Source organism: Leptinotarsa decemlineata, unplaced genomic scaffold, assembly GCF_025532065.1.
Source record: "Leptinotarsa decemlineata unplaced genomic scaffold, Ldec_3_MD MMD2_tig00078363_RagTag_RagTag, whole genome shotgun sequence".
NCBI lineage: Eukaryota > Metazoa > Arthropoda > Insecta > Coleoptera > Chrysomelidae > Leptinotarsa > Leptinotarsa decemlineata.
In genome coordinates this window covers 3,131,411-3,156,207 of record NW_027412728.1, presented here as the reverse complement: position 1 = coordinate 3,156,207, position 24,797 = coordinate 3,131,411, and the positions used below count along the sequence as shown (strand labels likewise).

Here is a 24,797-nt window from a genome sequence, read left to right as displayed (position 1 = left end):
AAGGAATGAATAAATTCATGTACATCATCATCAATACATCAATAAACAATAATCCGCAGTCAAAAAATTTTTATTTCAATTTTAACGTTAATTATAAATTTGTTAATTAATAACTTTTTCTGAATTGAAAAATAATATAAAAATCACTATAATTTTTAAACTTAAACCCTGGCATTTTTTCCTTTGGTGAAGTTATCCTTAACAGGCAAAAAATAGATTACCGTTGCCAAAATAAGAAAATTGTTATTTTCTTTTTTTTTATTGACAATTGAAATTTATAATTTTATAAAAAATACATTACAAATTTTTTTTTCAAAATATTTCATTGTTTCAATGTCTCATGGCTAAAAACTAATTAATAATATATTTTTTCAATTTTTCACAGGTATTGTTAATAAATTCATTATAAACAAATACATTGTTTATGATCAATTCGAAAATTTTTTTTGCATTATGTTAATTGAAAGAAATCATGATTTTTAGAAAGAAAATGGTTTTTCAAAAAAATTTCTTTGTTGCTGAAAAATGCGTTTGTTAATTATGGTCGGTCGGTAGCCAAGCGGTTCGGCGTGAGTGCTTTGTTCACTCATTCGAATCGACTGCCGTGTTGGTCGGTGGTTCAAGCCCTAGTCTGAACGATCGATCTTCACTTGCTATCGTCCAACCCGTGTTAGGAATCACACGTTAAAAGGTAAGACCTCGTTAATCCTTAGCTCGCACAAGTTTCGACTTCTGAGGGTTGTCGTTCGTAGGGGTGCGACAGCTGGTTAACGGAAAAACAGATTTTTTTAAACAGAATCGTTTTTTACACCTAAATATCAAAATCAAGGAACGGTTTTTTTTTAAATCATGAATTCTATCGTTCTTTAGGGTTTTGAAAAAACTTTTTTTTATTATTTTTTTAATTGTTTATTAAAAAAAATTGTTACAAACAAATTATTTTTTTTAATTTGGTATACAATCAAGCTAAGTACCTCTATCAATACCTAGAGTGGTTTTATAGAAAGGCTAATGTAATCAATCATTTTTAGTTCAATATATAAGTTTGAAAAGGTCCTTATAGGACAAAACTGCAATAACGTTAGTTACTAATTGAAGTGGCAAAAAACATATAAAGTTTCAATTATCTTTTCTTGAAATGAATATTCATGGTGAAGGGTAATAAGAAAAGGCATCTGACCTAATTGTTATTGAAGATAATTATACAAGTCATACTTCTGTCTCTGTATCTGTAGAGGGGAGGGTGAGTGTAAGCCTACAGTACTTAAGCCACATGTGACCCATTGTACATCCTCCCGAGGAGTTGTCCTCCTAGGTCATCGTCCATCCCGTCCTTTCCAGGAAAGTGGACAGGCCTCTGGGAGACATCTCCTTTATATCGGCAGGTGTAGGCCAAGACTCGCCGAACGCACACTCTCTTATTGACGATAATTCCGGGTACTCGCACAGGACATGCCTGACAATCTCATCTTCCCGTTCACACATCCTGCATAGAGGTGTGTCCACTAGCTCCATATTATGGAGGTGTTTCCTCAGTTGACAGTGGCAAGTCAGAAATCTTACTGTTAGGCGTAGATTTTTCCTGGTAATTGCCAGATATTTCTTCGGCGCCAGCTTCCCAGGGTCGCCCAAGGTGATCATGGCAAGATCATCCTTTGATTCCATTCCATCTAGTTCCGCAATTATTGAAGTCATCAGGCCGTAGGTGCCACTGGGTCCTAAAATTTCTAAGTCCAGCCGCTTCCTTGGCTTAAGAGTCGGCAATGCGGTTACCTGTACTCCTGTCGTTCCCTTTAACGCACCTCAGGATAATGTTATCATCTACTGAGGCTTTGGCTAAATCTTGGTGACACTCTAGTACTAGCCCTGAGGTTATATGTTGTATGTTCAAGGCTAATAGGGCAGATTGTTATGTTTTGCCAAAAATTCCTTCCTTAGTTATTTATTTTGTGTCGATTGAAATACAAGCCTGTTCTGTTTGGACCACGCTGGTATTTCTTTCCATTTCCCACTTAATCCTTAGACTTAGTGATCTGGAGTACACTCCACATCCTGAGCCTTCTTTGGTTTTTGAACCGTCTGTATAAATGCGTATTGCATTTGTAGCATTTGACTATGTGTTCTGCCTAATTTGTATTTTATAGGGTTTATTAAACACAAACCTGGGTTCAATTACAAATCATACTTATTCATTTATATTGTGTTTTTCAAATTAGTTTTACGAAAAATGAGAAATTGAACTTTCTATTTTTTTTTACCACTATTTTGTAACTAATGTTACTACATTCCATTAGTTCCTACTTTCATTGTCTGGTATGATATAAATTGATTTGAAATCCCTAAAATAATCTGTAAAAAAATCAAAAATAAAAAGTTAGCTGAAAAAATAACAATTATATCAAGCAAAAAAAAAACTGAAATTACAATGAGATAAAATACAAGCAAAAAATAAAAAATATGAAATATTAACACGAAATGAAAATTAACAGTGGTTTAGAAGAAAATTCGAAGAAGCCGCATATATTTTGTCCAACAACGTATTTAGCCAAGCTAGCGTAGAGATACGTAACATATGGAAACCTCTAATCAAGCGGAACACGACCAACTGCTGCCAAACGGTCAGCTTCCTCTAAAACCGATGAGGCGGAGAGAGGGAAGAGGAGATAGGTGAAAGCACTCGAACGACTTATAAATAGTCAGATCTCCGAGAAATAAGTCCAGTCATCACCCGAAGACGATTGTGGATACTAACAATCGAAACGTCGTCTATCAACTTGCTTTGGAATCTTTCAATTTGTACTTTTATCTCTTGTTAATGATTTTTAAAATTTTCATTTTATGTTAATACTTAATTTTTTTTATTTTTTTTTTTTGGTGTTACTTGTATTTTATTTCAATGTAATTTCAGTTTTTTGCTTGATATAAATATTATTTTTTCAGGTAACTTCTTATTTTTGATTTTTTACAGATTCTTTCAGGGAAAAACAAAGTGTGGTTCCAAAATGTATCAAAACAGTGGGACAGAGGCACTGCAGCTATCTGGGTCCAAAAACTACCTAAAATCATAAAAACTAGTCAAAACTACGTTAAGTTTAAGAAACAAGTAAAAAATTGGCTAAATAGTTATGACAGAGATATATTCTAAAAAATTATTTCACTGTAAAAACTGCAAATATTCATACCTGTTATAATTTATTAGTTTTAACAAATTGTCTGTCCTATTCAAAAGACAATGATATATATCTCTAATGAGACTCTAGATGTGACTTTTTACCGACTCTAATATTTATCTCATGTGATACCTTGCATAAAACTGTCAACCATCTATTGGTGATATTTACATAATTTGTAATGTGATATATGTATATTATGTTTCACTGAGATTTCAAACCGATCGTGTTATTCACTTGATCTGGATGTGACATTTTTACCGACTCGACTGTGATATTTTATCTCATGTAATATCTTGCATGAAACTGATAACCAACCATTGTGATATTTTAAATATTATGTGCTTCATGAATGTTTTTTTGTCATTTTTTTCAATCTTTTCTAGAGGCTATATCACGCGCAAGGAGCAATCTTGCGATTGTTTCTTCAGTGATGTCATTGTTTATTTATGCAGCTCTCAAGCACTACTGATATAAACTTATGTATTCGATATTGTAATTTTTTGATAAATAAACATTATTATTACTATTTCAAATCAATTTATATCATACTAGACAATGGAAGTCTGAACTAATGAAATGTACCATGAAACATTGTCAATCACCTTCAAACTAACGTTTCTACAGTTTCGTTCTATTAGGAATTTTCAAATTAATATAACAGACTATATCCTTTTTCCTGTAGTAGTATTTCCAAAGTAAAGCTGTCCAAATCTGATTTTTTTTTTAAATCTCCTATCAGAACATATCTCTCGTGTACTTCATCAGACCTAGCTCTGTGCCTTCCTTCAAGTTATTCTCTACCAAATGAGTTAAACCTTGTTTTATTATTAGCTTTTGTTTGTTTTGGTTAAAACAGGGGTATAAAAATGTGCTCTCTTCCTGAGCTCATATTTATATGAAATTGGCTTTTAATTACTTCTGGCTGGTCAATTATGTAGGTTTCACTAATGGGTTTTTCGATGGCCATTTTAATGATTAATTTTCCATCAAAGCAAATCCATTGACCTCATGCGCTCTCTCTGATATATTGAAATTGTTTTTGAATTTATAGATTTCGATGATTTTCCAGTACAACTATATGTTATGCAGATATAGTTGACAAAATTTGGGATTCCTTCACTTTGATACGGTGCCTTCTGTAACCATGAAGGTGGAATGCAATCGATGCAATCGAAAATTCTAGCACTTTACCCTTCCACCTACAGGGAACTCAAGAGGGTGGATCCCTCTTGAGTTCCCTCAAAGAGACCGTCAAAATAATCATTAAACAAATCAAGATGTCTTCAGTACCGGATAAATAAAACATGGCGGCCAGTGACAATCACGTACCCACATAGCAATAGATATTCCAGGTATATTTCATGAATATACATTTAAGGATATTGTATTATGCTATGAATATGCCATGGATATATATATATATATATATATATATATATATATATATATATATATATATATATATATATATATATATATATATATATATGTATATATCTTCTGGAGAATATTCCCTGGAAGTGCTCCTGGCGAACCTTTGATATATTTTAAGAATATTCCTTGGGAATATTCTTGGAATATCTTATAATAGTCTTAGAATATGTAAGGTATATTCTATTAAGAATAATCCAGGAATAGAACCCGAGGAATATTCATAAAATATTCAGGATATTCTTAGTTTATTGTAGGAATATACAATAGAGAAACACCATGGAATATTCTTTAAATATATTTTATGAATATTCTAGGAATATTTGGAATATTCCAAGAATGTGACGAGTAACCGCTATTAGGCATGTATATATTGCATTTTGATACAAGATTCACACAAGTAATAAAACACATAATATTCATAAACAAATATATTTTAAAAACAATATACACTGAAATATTTGACGTTTCAACCAATATTAAAAATAAAAAATCTTATTCAAAATATTTATTCACTGAATAAAATATTCCTGAATACTGTCATATTACAAATATTAGAAATGTATTCAAATTAGGATGTTCCTACTCTCAAACAAATGTATACTAAAAAATATACTAAAATAACAACTCTGTGAATTCATCAGCACTAATTAAAAAATAATAAATATATCATTTCATTGAAAAAGAAAAAGTGTATTACATCAAGAAATAGGTTAGGTTAGGTTTCTCACTTCGAAAAATAAACCCACAAATGAAGTATTTAAAATGAGTGGTATGATGGGTTCTTCAATGAATTTCACTTACTTAAAGTTATTCAAACTTTGCTCACCAGAATAGTTTTCCTTATATTTGTCCAACAATGCATCAGCCAGTGTTTCAATAGTAATACCTGGAACAAAATGTACATTAACGTTCATTATCACTATTTGAAAGTGGCACAATAAAACTGGAATAAAAATCAAATAGATATTTTATGACTTGGAGAGCAACTTGCATTGTCTTGTTGAAAAGTACTCATTACGTTTTCAGTTCCTTGGCGCACCTGCCTGTACCAGGTACCACTCTGTTTCCTTTTGGGCAAATTGATACTCTCTTGAAAACGAGTGATAAAAATTATGAAAACAAATGATACAAAAGAATGTGTCATTCACTTACTTTTCTCTATTGAAGATACACAACTGAAATCACTCTAGTTCAAACATGTACTTAGTCAAACCAACAAATCCCACACACCAACTCTCCTCGAACCTAAAATGAGGTATAGTAGGTTAATCACCATGACTTTACTATCGATCCTATTGCATTTTACTTACTTTTCTTGAAGACTGAATAGATGCAACTCTCCTGTTTGAAGATCCAAAATCAAACTATTCGCTGTACTGCAAATTGGACAACCCCAAATTATAAATGGTACACTGAACGTGACAGAATTATACTTTGATAATAACACCAACACATCATGCATTACACACGCGAACCTGCCACGTCAACCGCCATATTGAATCAAATGTCGAATTTAACGCAAACGCAAATGTACCATGCATTAAGGGACAGCAGCTTTCACAGAGCTTATTCGACTGTCGCGCGCTACACTTCAATTGACCAATGAGAAACGTTTACTCCAATTATTCACTTCCCCATTTCTCTGTTTCCAGGATTTTTCGCTTTGTAATTAAATAATTTCAAATACAAAAAGACAAATAGGATGAGAATTAACCAATTTATTGATGCAATTGGTTCATTTATTGGCCCATTCAAATTGTTTTGTCGTTTCCAACAGTTGCTGTTAGAGCAATTCATCCAGAATCTTTGCGTTGAGTTCAAAAACTGGTTAACACTATCAGGGTTATATACATTAGGTTATGCATTCGATTAAGATCTTCAAATATTTTTGTTTTTAATAATATTGAATTATTTGAATACGTTATTATAAGATAATTCAAAATTCCATTGTATAGAATATTCTAAAATATACCGTGGGGATATATTCTAAGAATATACCATATGGTATATTCAATCGACGATATTCTTATAATATTCAAGGGAGAATAATCCATTTATAGACATTCTATGCACATTCTTTCGGGAATAATCCTGCCATATTCATTCAAGCATATTCTATGAATATTTTAAAGGCATATATATATTCCAAGAATATTCTATGAATATTTGGAATATATAGGTTCGTTTTATGATATACAGGGAATATTCCATGAATATCTAGTGCTGTGTGGGTAAATGTTGAAATTCCAGAGAAAAAGAAAAATGAAGCATTTGAATGCTGCAAAAATAAAACAAATTCAGTGTCAGTGTGTGTGAAATGTGGAAAGGCGTTTCATAGGCGCTATCTAGAAAAAAAAGAGTATCAAACAGTAGATGAAACTCGGTTTATCTGCTGTAACGATAGGAACACTGACCAGGATAACATTAAGGAATATCTAGTGCTGGACGGTAGTGAAGAAAATTCAAATGCAGAATCAAAGGTACAAGATATAAATCTCAAAAGATAATATGAATTGGATAATATGAATTACTAAGTTACATAATACTAGAAAAAGAAGAAACATTTGCCATTCAGATGGAAAACAAAAAACTGCTAGAATACAAAGTAAATAATCTGCGCAATGAAATAAATAATAAAGTATTTCCAATACCAATTAGAACAGCACAGAGAAGGGATTCCCGCCTCGAAATAGGCGTGGTAGTTTTTCAGTTACTTATTCTTACAATCATAGCAATTGATCACCCCATGAAAAAGTTATCTCAACTGAGTTTTTCCACCATAGGTGATCATGAAAAACTTCGAAATTCAAGGTAGTTGATTTCCGAGTCAAAAACTCTAAAATACAATGAAAACACAAATAATCACAACGAATTCTTGTCAAACATATGTTCACAAAATAATAGAGGCCAACAAAATTGCTAGAAAAATCAAAATTCTTCTTCGCTACATTCGGATGAGGTGGAATCATCATTGGGTTGAATAACGATCGGATTTATGGAACTTTGCATATAATATTTGTTCTCTTCTTTCATCACACATCACTATTAGCTACTCCATTCACCACTCGCCTTATATTCTCAAGCACCACAGCATTCAAAGTCGGTGGCTGATTACATTTCCGCAAGCTTTCTTTCATTGTGACCCAAACCATTTCAATTGGATTGAACACGCAATAGTATGGAGGCAAACGTAAGAGAATATGACCACGTGTTTCACACATCGAATCAATAATATACTCTTTTTTGAAATTACGTTGTTTTATAGTCGCCAGTAATATCTTTTCCGTTGAAATCTTTTCGGGTATTTACATGTCATGATTTCGCATAAAATCAATAATATCTGGTTTTTTTGTGTTATTGTTTGGTATTGTAGTCAATAACTGAGAATGATATGAAGCGTTATCCATAACAATAACCGAGTTTGGAGGAATATTTGGAAGAATCTGCTCACTGAACCAGGTTTCGAATAAAGACGCAATCATATCTTCGTGGTAATCAGCAGATGAATCTTTTATATTTTTGTCCGACAGAAGCAATGCGTTAGGTACGAAACCACTTTCAATCCCGGCATGCAAAATTATAACACGTTTTCCCCCGTGAAGGTGTGTTCAAAGCACAATACTTGATTTCGTCTACCCATCCATATTTGACAACATCATGGGTGTCAAACCAAGTTTCGTCGAGGTAGATTATATGTCTGCTGGATTCTCGGTAGCTTTTCATTTGCCTCAAATATTCTTGTCGGAGTTGAACATTGCGTGTGGATTCCATTATGACCATCTGATTGTTCAATTTTTTATATTTGAAACCACAAGACAATAAGACACCTCGTAGAGTTTCTAAAGATTTGTAATTGTAATCGGGATAGTCGAATAGTTTATACCAAATCATTTCCAAGGTTGGTACTTCATTTTTTTGGTATATACCATGAATTGTTCGCCGAATCACATCTTTTGTAGCACCATCAACGTTTGCGAATTTTTTATTCCTTTGTTTTCGTTTCATTGCATGGTCAATGACATCCTCTATTTTAATGACTCGAAGAACTGTCGAACGAGATAGTTTCGTTAACTCGCATATTCTAGTCACAATAGCATTCTGTGAAGTGTGGCAGTTTTCCTTCTTCAAGCATTAATGAATATTTAAAATTACTCGCTGAACTTGAACATGTTAGTCCTTATTTTTAAATTCCGGATCCCTGTCGATTGACACGATGAGATTTGAACCTTTGGTGTAAAAGTTGAAAACTTTTTTTAGAGATCAATTACCCTAACACCAAACTGAAATTTTTGCACTCGACGCGCGTTTCGTTAACAAGGTCAGCATCTTCAGGAGAAGCAAATTGATACTGAATCTAAAGACAAGGGTTAGCTGTTTATATACCCAAAGTTTTTTGGTCCGATGTGGACTTTGTTTGTTAAATGATGAGTATCCAAATTGATTTTTCGGTAATTAACTAGTGGAACCACTATCTGCAAATTAATTTGTCCGCTTTTTAATCTATTTTTGACAGTAACTCTATACATGGATGTGTAGATCATGCAAAGAAGTAACTTTCAGACACAAACTGGATGGAAAAGCCCCCCTGAAACAGCTACTTTCATATAAACATTGAATTAGACGAAAGAAAAAATTCTTTCAGAACAAATACTTCTATATGAACACTGAATTATACAAAAAAACACTTTTCTCTACTCAGTTCGTATTCCAATATAGAAGTATTTGTTTCGAAAGAATTTTTTCTTTCGTGAAATTCAATGTTTAGGAGGGCTTTTTCTTCCAGTTTGTGTCTGAAAATTACATCTTTGCATGATCTACATATCTCTAAATGGAGTTTTTGAAATTGATTGCTTCCTTCCTTTCTTTAGAATATTCCCACTTTTTTTGTATCAAGATGGAGTAGTAGAAAGCCAAAAACTTTCTTTCCCAAAAAGATATATTGTTTTTTGCAAACTACAATCTAAGGAAGTAAAAAACATACAATTTTTACATGTTGATATTTATTCACGCAACCATTAATTCCTATAAATGGTCTAAGTCTTGTGTTAACGTCTGAAATGACAGTTTTTGACCCTTCTCCGCATTGCGCAGACACGTTTCCATGAATTCAATTTGGATGAATTTTTCGAGTATCTGGAATATGACCATTAGCAGTCAAGTTATAGATTATGTCGATGGAACATACGGACGTATATGAAGGACTCAGATTCTGTTCAGAAAATAAAGGACATAACGACGATATCCGATATTCAATATGGTTTTTCTGTTCACAACAGTACCATTCAAAGAGATCATGAATTACCTGAATGAAGAAATATTTAATGACATATGACTTTTCTTAATTAAAAGTCTGACTTGATAACGTCTATAATGCGGATTGAAATAAGTAGGATAAAGTTCCAATGTCGATAGTTTCATGAAAAAAAATGAAGTCGAAGCTACTGTACACTGGATCGTTGAAGTTCAAAATAGGACTTTTTCATGATATGGAAGAACGAAGAGAAACACTTTCAAGATTGAATTATAGATTGGAAGAGAAAACACAGTTCACCGTGGAAGTGTCAAAAGACAGGACACTGGTTTTTCAGTAATCACGAGAGAGAATGAAGAACATCTGATAGTTACATTCACTTGTACCCCATTCAAGCCAACCTCAGTTAGTTAGTCATTGTTATTCTAGTTCATTTAGCAACTACGCTCGTATTTGTTTTTGAAGTCTCCACATCTGGTCTCCTTTAGATAATTTTTTCTTTCTGCTCTCTGTGTAGCTAATATTTTCAACTCGAGTATGGAAAAAATCATAATAATGTAGATTGTACTTCACTTTTTCGATTATTTCGAAGGGTATTTTTCATATATTTTTGATATTATACAGTGTGTAGAAGCCAAAAGGAATAAATTCATTATTTCGGTTACGGTACATATTTTAAAAAAATGACAGGTTCAATCCCCATTTTTTTAAATGGGAAGTATTGGTTTGTGATATATCGTTTGAAAGGTCTCTTCTTTCTCTATTCAAAGATGTTATTACTATCAAGTTCATTGCAACAATTAAGATAAAATGAATTGAAATCATGTGGTTACCAAAATTTGATACAATACACTCAAAAATTATATGTAATGCAAAACGCAATGAAATGTAGAATACGAAAAAGAACTATGTTCACCGCGAACGTCTTGGCAACATTCTGATCTCAAATAAAACTGACTTCTAACATTATTTAACATATCAGGCGTGATCGACCGACAAATCTGAAGATTTAGTTTTGTACACATTGCTGTTAACATATCCCCATGAAAAGAAATCTAATGATAAAAGATCAGGTAATCGCGCTAGCCATTCAATTAATCCTCGCCTTCCGATCCATCGATTGGGAAATGTTGTATAGTGGTATTGCCGGACAATAACTTGGTAATGAAGTGGTTCTCCATCCTGCTGAAACCATATCGTATTCACTGAAACTTGAGCTGGGTCAGGATACAAATTTGCTAAACTTGAAATGACATCATTTTTGAAGTAGTGTCAAATAATTATCACCATTCAAGTTGCCCGAAATGAAAAAGGGACCAATGATATGGTTTCCTACGATCCCTGCCCAAACATTAACCTTTTGAGGGTACTGATGTGTTCTTCTCTCATCCAGTAGCGGATGTGGAGCAATAGTCATTGACCAGTAGCGGAAATTTTGCCGATTAGCTTGACCGTTAAGAGACAAAGTACACTCATCAGTGTTTTGTATTTGATAAATGGACTGTAAAAAAAAATAGGAGTTCGCTATCTCAAAGAGTGTTTGACCGGTTTTATAAAGTTGCCTTTCAATGGCCAGAGAATAATGATGAGAATTTATTACACGAGACTGTGTTTTCCTACCTTGGAATCGTTCTGCATCCAGATCCAACGTTGATTGAATTCCTTTTCTTAGAGAGGAAACTGGGCATAAACACAAGTGTTTATATGAATAACTATTATTATCGAAGTCTTGCACTTGTAGAGCGAAATTATTATTATCGAGGTAGATCACTTATCGAGCCGTTGACAACCGATTCAAAAAGGTATCTGTTCACTTCTCTGCGAGCCAGCCTTCTCCCAACATGGAACGCACAGTCGTTCTCACGATAATGAGAAAAAAAAATATGGGAAAAAATAATCAGACAAACACAATATCTCTTAACTATATGAACACAAAAAAATGGAGGTGAAGACGGAACACATCAGAAAACATAACGTCTTCTAATTGAATGATCTTGTTATCCAACGTGTCCATCATTTGCTCACAAAAATTAGTTTTTTTATCAAAATAGTCTTTCATGAGCTCCTGAGTAATTATCATTTCACAGGGATGCATTATATTTTCTTTTAAAATGTTTACTATCGATGTATGGCTAACATTGTATGTAGTGGATGCCTGTTTACTCGATGATATTGATATTGTTTTTATTTGACCACATTATGTATACACATTTGTTGCAAGTCGTACAGAATACACAATTCGAAGTTACACAATGAGAAAAAAAAATATATAGAGAGAGAGAGAGAGACAGATTTTATCGAGTGTGTATGATACGAATCAGAAATGTAACAAATAGTGGACATATATATACATATATATATATATATATATATATATATATATATATATATATATATATATATATATATATATATATAGATAAAGGAGTTTTTAATCGGACATAGCACTCAAGGAAGTGGCAAACCATAGACACGTGTTTCGGGCTTTTGGCCCATCATCAGTATGGTGCAGCCAAGTGTAAGGATGGGCAACACTTGGTTACCAGAAGAAAGAAATACAAATGAACGGAGCCACCAGCAGGAGCCAGCCGCACATTTGTGGTTTCACTTAATAGATCTTGTGTTTACAAGAAAACTATCAAAATCACCACGGAGGCAGCTATAGCTACCTGTGTGACATCCGGGTCCAGGAAATGTTATAAATACGAAGGTTATCGAGTGTCTTGATATAGATAAAGGAGTTTTTAATCGGACATAGCACTCAAGGAAGTGGCAAACCATAGACACGTGTTTCGGGCTTTTGGCCCATCATCAGTATGGTGCAGCCAAGTGTAAGGATGGGCAACACTTGGTTACCAGAAGAAAGAAATACAAATGAACGGAGCCACCAGCAGGAGCCAGCCGCACATTTGTGGTTTCACTTAATAGATCTTGTGTTTACAAGAAAACTATCAAAATCACCACGGAGGCAGCTATAGCTACCTGTGTGACATCCGGGTCCAGGAAATGTTATAAATACGAAGGTTATCGAGTGTCTTGATATAGATAAAGGAGTTTTTAATCGGACATAGCACTCAAGGAAGTGTAAACACAAGATCTATTAAGTGAAACCACAAATGTGCGGCTGGCTCCTGCTGGTGGCTCCGTTCATTTGTATTTCTTTCTTCTGGTAACCAAGTGTTGCCCATCCTTACACTTGGCTGCACCATACTGATGATGGGCCAAAAGCCCGAAACACGTGTCTATGGTTTGCCACTTCCTTGAGTGCTATGTCCGATTAAAAACTCCTTTATCTATATCAAGACACTCGATAACCTTCGTATTTATAACATTTCCTGGACCCGGATGTCACACAGGTAGCTATAGCTGCCTCCGTGGTGATTTTGATAGTTTTCTTGTAAACACAAGATCTATTAAGTGAAACCACAAATGTGCGGCTGGCTCCTGCTGGTGGCTCCGTTCATTTGTATTTCTTTCTTCTGGTAACCAAGTGTTGCCCATCCTTACACTTGGCTGCACCATACTGATGATGGGCCAAAAGCCCGAAACACGTGTCTATGGTTTGCCACTTCCTTGAGTGCTATGTCCGATTAAAAACTCCTTTATCTATATCAAGACACTCGATAACCTTCGTATTTATATATATATATATATATATATATATATATATATATATATATATATATATATATAAAATCGAGAAAGGTTAATGCAGTGAAGCTGCTGGAAAATAATTCCATGAAAATCAAAAGATAGGTAGATTAGTACTTTTTGATCATTCCCATATTGATTCCAATTTAAGAGCCACCATATATACAGGGTATCCCTGGACTTCCTCTTTTCCTCTCGGGAATGTATAGATGGGGTCAAAATATCACCAGTACTTCATATAACTTTTTTTCCTAAAATCCTTCGTTACCAAGTAACGGGCCCTCGAAGTTACAAAATGAAAAATGTTTTTCTTTGATAACTTTTCAAGTGAATATTCAAAATCATCCAAATTTTGGTAATTGACTAAACAAATGAATTCCTTCGATGAGCTCTCATGCAGGAGTCAGTTGTTTTGCTACAAAGTCAGGAACGGACTACCCCCGATGGTCCACACCCCAAAACTTTGAAATGACAGATATTTTTCAATATTTTTCAACAAATTGAGGTTACTTGGACAATTTTATGAATAAAAGTACTCGTGTGGAAAGTCGATCGGAGCAACGAGTCTTGATAAAAATGTAGTTTCACTCGACGACATCAAACCCGCTCGTCCACCATTATTTGAAATGAATAATTATCAAAGCAGAAATAATAATGATAACGTTAATTCAACAACATTTATCCTGAGATGTCTACCATTATTCGAAAATATTAGTTTTTAAGGAAAATGGAAATGATAGGTAAAATGTTCATAACGAATTTTTATAATGCAAACACGTTTAACTAACGAAACTCAAGAGCCTCAAGAGCAAACAGAAATGAAAAATCCGCTACAGAAACTGCTCGATATGACCACCTTCTCTCTCTATACATTTTCTTAGTCTGCGAAGACACCCTCTCTGTACTTGAAATAGCATTCCAGGGTCGTTTCGTATGGCTTCACAATGTAATGTTATTCTATTCAACAATGCGTCTCTTGTGTGAATAGGTGTAGCGTAAACAAGGCTTTTTAGATGCCCCCACAGAAAGAAATCCAATGGATTTAAATCCGGAGACCGCGATGGCCATGAATATGGCCCACCTCTACCAATCCATCTATTGTGGAAAATATGGTTCAGATGGTCACGCACAATCAAACTAAAATGAGGAGGAGCGCCATCATGCATAAACCACATATCTCTTTGGGTTTGCAATGGAACATGTTCCAAAAGTCCATTCAAATCGTTCTGAATGAACTCCAAATAACGTTCTCCATTCAATCGGTCCTGTAGAACGAATGGTCCTATAAGATGGTTTCCTATGATACCAGCCCAAACATTCACGTTGAATTTCCGTTGGTGTTTGGTTTGCAATATCCCATGGGGATTTTCTTCGGCCCATATATGGAGATTATGAGAGTTGATAACTCCATCTCTACTGAAACCTGCTTCATCAGTGAATAAAACTCGATTAATAAAAGTCATATCCTCTCTTTGCCTATCCATGAACCAATTGGCATATTCCAGTCGTGCTGGAAAATCTTGAGGTGTCATGGCATGTACCTTCTGGATGTGAAATGGGTGGAGCAGTTGTTCCCTAATTATTCTATGAATAGTGGACTTGGATGTATGGAACTGTTCTGATAGATTTCTGATGCTCATTGAAGGATCATCAGCGACGGCTTCCAAAATATTTTCCTCCAATACAACGGTACGTACAGTCCTAGGAGCGCCCTCACCACCTCGTTTTGGCAAAATTGTACCTACAATAATATCGAAATAAAACAACGTGCTCAAATTAATTATCAATTATTACATACCTGTCTCCCTCAAGCTGCGATCGACACGCTCGAATGTTTCTCTTGACGGTACCGTTCGATTGGGAAAATGCTCGGAATACAGACGACGAGCTTCTGCAGCATTACAAAATGCTCGTCCATAAAATACATGCATATCTGCATATTCATTGAATGTAAACTGTTCGGCCATATCAAAAAAATTCAAAATATTCTATAGAATATTGACAATACAATGATAGTCATATGACAACGCACCACTCAACAAAACAAAATCGTATTCCAGTTTCTCATTTTTTATCAAAACTTTCTAAAAGGTTTTTTTGTCAACATCTGTGAAAGAAATGGAACCTAATTATTCCCTGGATATTTTTCACCTGATCATGTGCAGCCGTTTTTGTAGTTCATTCGTTTGCTTTTTATTAGTATAGTAAATATTTTTTCCGATGTGCGTTTTTTCAGCTAAATTTAGATTCGTGTTAAAGAATTTCTCCCATAAAATTATAATTACCAGTGAAACTCCTCAACAGTTTAGCTGTGAAGAAGAATTTGAAACATTCGAATGTTGAGTTTCATGAGATTCAGATAACTGATCAACACGAAACGTGATTATTCCACACGTATTATGTACATACAAAATATGGAATGAATTCGATATTTCATAGTAGAGTAGCTTGTTAGTTTAAAAACACCACGAATCTACAGAACTTGATATTTCTTTTGAAAAAATATCTGCTATCACAATTGTGACTTGAACTTCCATATAGGTACTGTACTTTTTGTTTACGACTTCATTTTAGCATACTTTGTATTATTCCTGTTATAAATGTTGTTGAATTAACGTTATCATTATTATTTCTGCTTTGATAATTATTCATTTCAAATAATGGTGGACGAGCGGGTTTGATGTCGTCGAGTAGAACTACATTTTTATCAATACTCGTTGCTCCGATCGACTTTCCACACGAGTACTTTTATTCATAAAATTGTCCAAGTAACCTTATTCTGTTGAAAAATATTGAAAAATATCTGTCATTTCAAAGTTTTGGGGTGTGGACCATCGGGGGTAGTCCGTTCCTGACTTTGTAGCAAAACAACTGACTCCTGCATGGAAGCTCATCGACGGAATTCATTTGTTTAGTCAATTACCAAAATTTGGATGATTTTGAATATTCACTTGAAAAGTTATCAAAGAAAAACATTTTTCATTTTGTAACTTCGAGGGCCCGTAACTTGGTTACGAAGACTTTTAGGAAAAAAAGTTATATGAAGTATTGGTGATATTTTGACCCCATCTATACATTCCCGAGAGGAAAAGAGGAAGTCCAGGGACACCCTGGATATATATATATATATATATATATATATATATATATATATATATATATATATATATATATATATATATATATAAACAGAATAATTAGTGACTGGATCAACTATAAATCGGTTCAATTCGTGACTGCAACCTCACGAATTGAACTGATTTATATATATATATATATATATATATATATATATATATATATATATATATATATATATATATATATATATATATATATATATATATATATATATATATATAAATAACATGATCACTCACATGTCAACTCATTATTTATATAATTTAGTTGGCAGTTCTTAAATTCATCGAGAGAATAGAATGCGTTGTTATTGAAAAATACTTTAATGATTCTCTTGAACTTGTTGGTCGGGAAGTTTATTGAAGAGGTTCAAGTCTAGCGAATTTTTGGTCGAGGTAGTGAGTCTGTATCGCGGATTGATCAACTGATTATTGTTTCTTGTATTATAATTATACGTATCGAGGTGAGTATGGTAGATACCAATGTTCTTGTGGATCTGTAACAGGCAATAAAAAAATATACCCTGAATATAGTGACATATTTTTGAATTCGGTGAAGTAGTTTCTACAAGATTCTTTATATCCTACACAAGCTAATATCCGTATGGCCTTTTTCTGTATTCGGAGAAGTGAGAGACTGGAGTTTCCCTATAGTCGTATACCATAAATAATGTGTGAATGGATGTATGTGGGTTTTCTTCAAACTCGAGCATCACATTTAATTTGAGTTCATCACTCATTGCATTGGCAGCTGCTTTTTTTATCTGCTCCACATGACCAAGCTCTTATTTTATGCATTTCCGTTTATCTAACCGTTTGTCAGACTTGACATACAAAACAAGTTGACAAGGCGTTTCAAACTAACGTTGCAACGAAAATTATTTACAGTTTTTAAAAGGATACTATCTAAAAAGAACTTTGCTGTGGTTTTTGCTTACTTTCTTATCATCAATACTTCAACATGATATAAGTTTTGAGTATATTGCAATAAGTTTTGAGTGTATTTTATTGAATTTATTAGATAGAGTGGATGTAAACATTGACATGCCCTACGCACTTGATATTGAAAATCCCAAGAATTGGCCAGGGTCGTATTCAGAACCAACATCTTGTTGATCGCAAATGCTATATCACACTTAGGAAAACTTTTTTATAATAACGAGTGAAATGCACAAGTTTTGCAGTTTAACGGGAAAAATGCAGATAATATGTGTGATATAAAAAGATTTTCATTGGATTTTCCACAGCGTACTCAAGCATTATATGAAAAGAGACGTAATTATTTCTTTATTGATAATTTTTATTTTATGTAAATTCAAAAGGAATATTAATCAAAATTATTCAACTGGATGAATTTGTCTCTTCATCAGTAGTGTCATCCTCACCAATCTGAATTATCAGTGGCTCGATTTGTGCCTCTATTATGTTATCAAGCTTCCACATCTTTGTCTCGACTTCCGATATCACATGTCGAACACACATGTCCCATTTCTCCGATGTGACTCTTCTCAAAGCTTCATCAAAAAGTACCTTGAGATCTGCAAATTTGAACGTGGTGTTATGCTGAGCTACAAAATTCTTCACATCCGCCCATATTAACTCAATGGGATTGAGCTCGCAGTGGTATGGAGGCAGGCGAAGGACAATTTTGTTGTGACCTGCTGCCATTTCATCGACTATATATTTTTGGTATTCATGTTTGCGCTCCTTGACAATTTTTAGTAGCTGTACTCTTAGCATTGAGTCTTCAAAGCTAATATTCTTTGATCGCAGCCAATTTTGGATTTCAACCTTCTTTGAAAACGTTTTCGGAATCTTCTCTAACCGTCGCGAATGATAAAGTGCTTTGCCCATTACAATCACAGCATTATCCTCCAGATGGGGTAGAACTTTGGACAACCACTATTCTAAAGATTCACCGTTCATTTCTTCGTGATAATCTCCAGTTTTCTTCGACTCGAAACACCATAGCCCTTCAGCAACAAACCCAATCTCATTGTCGATGTGACAAATAATTAGCCGTTTTCCTTTACTTGAAATTATGAAGAGGTATGTAAGTAAATGAAACAAATACGAGGGTTACTTTTTATATATTGAGATTGAGGCAGGTCTTGATATAAATATAAGTTTACCCAATGGATTTATTAATCCGGTGGATAGTCCATCTAGAAAGGCCCTCCTAGATGAGGTCACAGTTTCATCGACCCATACTTTAGGGTAGTATGACCAGCATTAACCCAGGTTTCATCCATATAATGAATTGTTTTCTGTTGTTCCCTATAATATTCAATTTTGGTCAAATACTCTCTCCTCCATAACACAATTTCCTCTCTATCCAATGATAAACTATTGCGCCCTCGTTTTTTCCATACAAAATTCAAATGTTTCAATACTTTATGGAGTGTTGACCGCTTAAAACTTGGCAATAAAACATCTTCATTTATTTCTGTGAGTACTTTGTCTATCGTGGGTATTTCATGTCTGAAAAAGTACTCATGCACTTTCCTCCTGATTGCATGTTTATCAGCATCATCTATTGATTTTATAATGGTTTGACGATTCTGATTTGTATTCGGTTTGGAAAATGTATGATTTTGTTTATATTCCCGTAAAACATTGTAAATCGAAGCGCAACACACTCCAATTTTATGGGAAACTTTCGATACGACTTCGTCGACAGTTGATGTCTCAATTTCTTCCATCTCTTTCTTGAACACATTTAAAATCACTTCTTTTATCTCAACACTCAAATGTCTTTTTTTGGATCGTTTCCTGGCTGGACTCAGAGGATAGCTCACAGTGTCATCAGCAGTGTCTGTACAGGACATCTTGGAAAACAATTTTAAACAATAATCTATAACGCACGCCACACAAACACGCAAACGACTGATTACAACCCTGTGCTGGTACCGAACTCGTACAAAGAAGGCGAATTCACCAATGAACGCTGCCTTTTCCATCTGACACTGGGCGATCACGTGAACATCACGCTTCAGTTTTGTTTTGTTTCACTCTATTTTGAATTTGGATAGACTTTAGTTTATCCTCATTGTTGCAATAAACTTGTGAGCGTTAACATTTTCAAACGGTATATTACAAACCTATACTTCCCATTTAAACAATTAGGGGCTGTACCTGTCATTCGAAGAGGGTTGAAGGTAGGGATGGTATTTTTCTGAATTTCACTAGTTCGGACTTCCATTGTCTATTATATAAAATGATTTGAAATCCCTGAAACAAGTAAAAAAGAATAATTAAAAAGAATAGTTGAAAATAACAATTATATTAAGCAACAATAAACCTGAAATGAAATGATAGTGAAATAACCTACAAGTAAAAATATAATAATTGAATAAATAAAAATAAAAATCAAGGAATGTAAAAAAAAAAAAAAAAAAAGAAAATAATAAAAAATAAAAAGGTGTAGAGATTCCAAGTCACGTTAGTTCACGACGTTTCGATTGTTGGTATCTACAATCGTCTTCTGGTGATGACTGGACTGATTCCTCCGAGAGATGACTATTTTATAGGTCGTTGAAATACTTTCACTTTCTCTACTTTCCATTTTCCGCTTCACTGATTCCGTGAGAGATGACCGATTTGGCGGGAGTTGGTCATTTTTCGTTTGATGATGGGTTTCCATATGTTTCGTATATCTACGCTGGCCTGGCTGAATACGTTGTTGGACAACATGTATGCGGCTTCCTTAAATTTTCTCCTGAACCAATGTTCCTCTCTGTGCAAGATCTCAGCTTGGGACCACTCGATGTTGTGTTGATGGGTCCAAACATGGTCTGCTATTCCTGATTTGCTGGTTTCTCCTCGCTGTGTGTGCTTCTTGTGCTCGGCAATGCGAACATTCAATGGCCTCTTAGTTTCACCAATATAGGATTTTCCGCACTCACAGGGTATCCGGTAAATGCAATTCTTGGAATCGCAGTGGTATTTTTCTGTTGAAGTATGTTGTAAGTTAAATTTGACGTGTTTCGGAATTTTTTAAAAATATGTACCGTAACCGAAATAATGAATTTATTCAATTTGGCTTTTACACACTGTATTTAACGAACATTTTCCTGCCTGTTGAATGCAATTTTGGTAATTTTGCTTGTATTTAACATGCGTCGATTCGGTCAGCATTTATTCAACGTTTGCAATTTGAATTGACTCCCTTTAAAATCATTGAATATTATTTTTTGAATAAATCTTTGTATTTCAGAGTGGAATGGCCGGCCAACGATCGCATTCAGCGGCCCCATGCGACTCCCCAAGCATCCACATGTCCCGTTCTCGTTCCAAATCTCCTCGTCGATCTGCCACTGACCATCGGTCCCTCTCTCCACCCGACGTTCGCCTTTCCGACTACACCCCTACCACCTACAAAACATCGCGATTTCAGTCACGAAGCGCCACAGCGACACCTACTGGATCTCCAAAGAAGCGTCAGTTACCCCAAGTGCCCCAAGCTTTAGCACGCGCCCTGCAGGAGCGGGTTACTCAGGATCTGGAGGGATCCAACAGGAATCGCATGAGGTATGTCCATACCTACAGAAGCACCGGATCGGGTTGGGAGAGAAGGTACAGCGGTTTGAGCGACAGTGATCTGGCGAATCATTCGAGGTCGACCAGGAGGTCTTTTTCGCCGGAGAGAGATCGAGACAGGGACCCTCTGGGCCTCGTAGACTTTGATAGCGATATGGAGAGTGTTGTTTCGGTTACGAGCAGTGCTTTTTCTACGCAATCTGAGAGACCGAGAGGGACTAGAGCAGTAGGGTGAGTTTGTTGTCATGAGGCATCTTAATTTTTTTTTATAAGGCGTAGGCGTATGCGAAGGCGTTTGATTGTGTGAAGGTGCAAAAACTCGAATTCTATGGAGTCAGAAATGCGAGTTTGAAATGGCTAAAAGCTTATTTAGAACAGCGCAAACAAATCGTTCGACATGGTTCGGAGTCTGAAGTAGGACACATACAATATGGCGTCCCTCAGGGCTCGGTTATTGGCCCATTACTTTTCCTACTGTGTATCGATGACATCACTAAATTGAGCATCTTAGCAAAAATTACCCTCTTTGCGGATGACTCCACTGTACTGTGGCACAGTAAAACACCACAGCAACTGTTAAATAAAATATATTTCTTGGGTTTCTTGGGTTCGAAATTGACAATAAACTAAGTATCGTTTAATAGCACAACAAAATGTTAGGCGCCACTAGAATTTGATTTTATGAAACCCAGAAAACAAAATATTGAGAATGGCAAAGCCTTAAGAAATGAAAGTCAAAATCCCCAATAATAATTTATTACTACAATAATTTTTGTTTATGGCGTAGAATGATAAGATACAATGAGTTACATCCAATATCTGGGACACCACCCAAGATAATTTTGAACGAATATGTTTTGCCCATTACATGGATGATGAATAAAAATAATAGGATTGTATACCTTTTAAAGAGCTTCAGAATCAGCTCTGCCTTAGACGGTATATTGGTGATGGTGAACGTGTATGGTGGATGTGCCAAACAGGGTGCCTGGTGGATTTACTTCCACCTGAAGTGAAGAAAATTCAAACGCATCAGCTGATATTTGTGGAATAAAATCTGCCTTGCAGTGGAACCTGCATTCTGAACACTTCAATATACACATCGGGCTTGGGATATATCTACGGAGTTTGGGATACTGCCTTCGGTTGAAAGTACTGATACGGTTCAATTACAACAGGAAGCTATTGAACAGGGCCTCGTGGTACGCGTGTTAGACTTCTTGAAATTAGACTCGAAAAAGGGAACTCCAGGAATGGAATATTTCTTCTCAATTTATAGTGAGTAAAGATTATCATGCCCCAACGGAAAAACCCTGTAAAATAGGCTTAGTTACAACCAATTCCAACATACAAATAAAGGCAAAATGGCGAAGGGAAGCTTGCAAGATTTAAATACTGAAATTACATACCTATCGGGTTCAGAGGATAAACTTGCTCTCAACAGAAACAAACTAAACACCAAAATTACAATCTGTGTGAGCATATCCTCATCGCAAAAGAAAAATTCTCTCAAAGGAAACCAGTGCTTATGACTCGCCACTCTGAAGTCACGCCGGCCATCCAAAAAAGAGGACCTTCTTTTTTCATTTCAAAAAAACTTCTTAAAAATGAATCTACAGCGCTTTCCCACTGGCACACATTCTGAGTCTGTTTTCCACGTCGAAACGGTGATGTCAGACAAAGTAACTTGAGTTTCATTATTTTCGGACAGATTAAGATTTGAACTGGAAATAATAAAATTTATATATACACATATACAGCGTGACTCACGGTCGATGGTAGGTTAGACGTTTCTGGAAAACGCAAAGCAAGATTTTTCTGAAAATTTCACCTCTCACATTTCCTTACCTGTTTTATCGATCTGAAATATTTTCAGCATTGCGGCGTTGCCACTTCTATCAAAAAGTCCTAGCAATTATATTTTTTTAAATGGAACATTCCTTATAATAATACATTTTTGGAATAGCTCTGATATTTTAATACTTTTTTGTTAATAATATCCTATACCTATATCTATCTGTTTTCGAAATAAAAAATGAATTGTGCTAAATATGGTACATATAGCTTCTTTACAAGCCTCAGTTATCGCCATGTATTCGGCTTATGTACTGGACAAAGCTATAGTTGTCGTTTCTTATATTCATATGAGATAACATATCCTAGAACTTGAAAAGAAAATGTGTGTAAGATCTCCTATCCAAAATATTTGATGCCCAGTCTGCATCAACAATACCTCCTAAGTTACAATCATCTACGGTGAACATTAGCCCATAAGATTTAGATTTACGTAAATATCTTAATTCGTTTTGCATGATTCCGGTGAGTAGGCTATTATATAGGGTGTGAATAATAAGTGTAAAACATTCAAGGAGGTGATTCCACATCGAAAAAAAATAGGATCTTTCTCATAAAGAAATTTCATTGGAGCATCTCTTGTTAAGATACAGCCCCTTAAAGGGGGTACATAAAATTTGTTTAACAATTTTTTTCACAAGCACTGAGAAAGTTACAATATTGAAATTGACCTGACGTTTCGTACTACAAAAAGACACTCAGCCAGAAATTTATTTGGTTTACCCCATGGTTGTAAGGGGTGGAAAACTCAACCCATGAAAATTATTTCCAATGTAACTTTTTGTTTTATTATTTGTTTACCATTTGAAAATTCATTTCCAAAAGCCTGTTTCATTCTAAACAAAAAATGTCTCTTGAGTTTTTTGACCAAAATAAACCAGTTCGCAGCAAAAAATTATTTTAGGAACAACTACAGAGATACATCGTCATAAATGCGAAAATACGAAACTGATCCATCTAGTAGGTCGCTATTAGCGATAGTGACAATTAAATTGGTATGAATTTTCGAAATTGAATTTATACTAATTGTGTTGTTTTTGTTCTGTTCTTAACTTGTTACTTCAATAATTCACTTGTTATTAAAATGGCATACACAAATGAGAAAATGGCTGATATGCATTACGTTTACGGTCTGTCGCAGGGGAATGGGTTAGAAGCTTTTAGAAGATATGCTGAAATGTATTCTCAACGGCAGCATCCTTCACATAGAATATTTGCTCGACTTCATCAACAATTACGAGAATATTGTTCATTCGACAAAAGAACGCAGGATTGTGGTCGCCATCGAGAAGTACGAACACCACAGCTTGAGGAAGCAGTACAGTAATTTGATTGAAGAACAACCTACTACCAGTACTAGAAAGATTGCTTTCCAGCTGAATGTTGATCATATGACGGTATTTCGAATTTTAAAGGAACAACTCTTATACCCTTACCATCTGCAACGAGTACAGGCACTGTTACTGCGAGACTTTCCGAACCGTCTTGAATTTTGCAATTGGATGCTGGAAATGATTAGAAGAAATTGTGACTTTCTGAAGACGATAGAATTGACAGACGACTGTAGTTTTTCTCGTGACAAGATTATTAATTTCTATAATTACCACATATTGGCTAATGAAAACCCTCGCGCTATTGTCGAAACTAACCATCAAGAACAGTTTTCTCTTAACGTGTGGCTCGGAGTTATGGGGGATGATTTAATTGGGCCTCATTTTCTACCTCCTCGATCAAATGGTGAGGCATACGTTCAAT

The 24,797-nt window shown here is 34.8% G+C and overlaps 1 protein-coding gene across 1 annotated transcript in view; it reads left to right on the top strand.

Moving 5' to 3' along the window:
- Rim (Rab3 interacting molecule) overlaps positions 1 to 24,797 on the top strand; it is a 355,610-nt gene that overhangs the window by 195,190 nt on the left and 135,623 nt on the right. Inside the window, exon 11 of the mRNA XM_074185890.1 lies at positions 20,866 to 21,419. Coding sequence (XP_074041991.1) covers positions 20,866 to 21,419 — 554 coding nt within the window. The remainder of the gene's footprint in view (positions 1 to 20,865; positions 21,420 to 24,797) is intronic.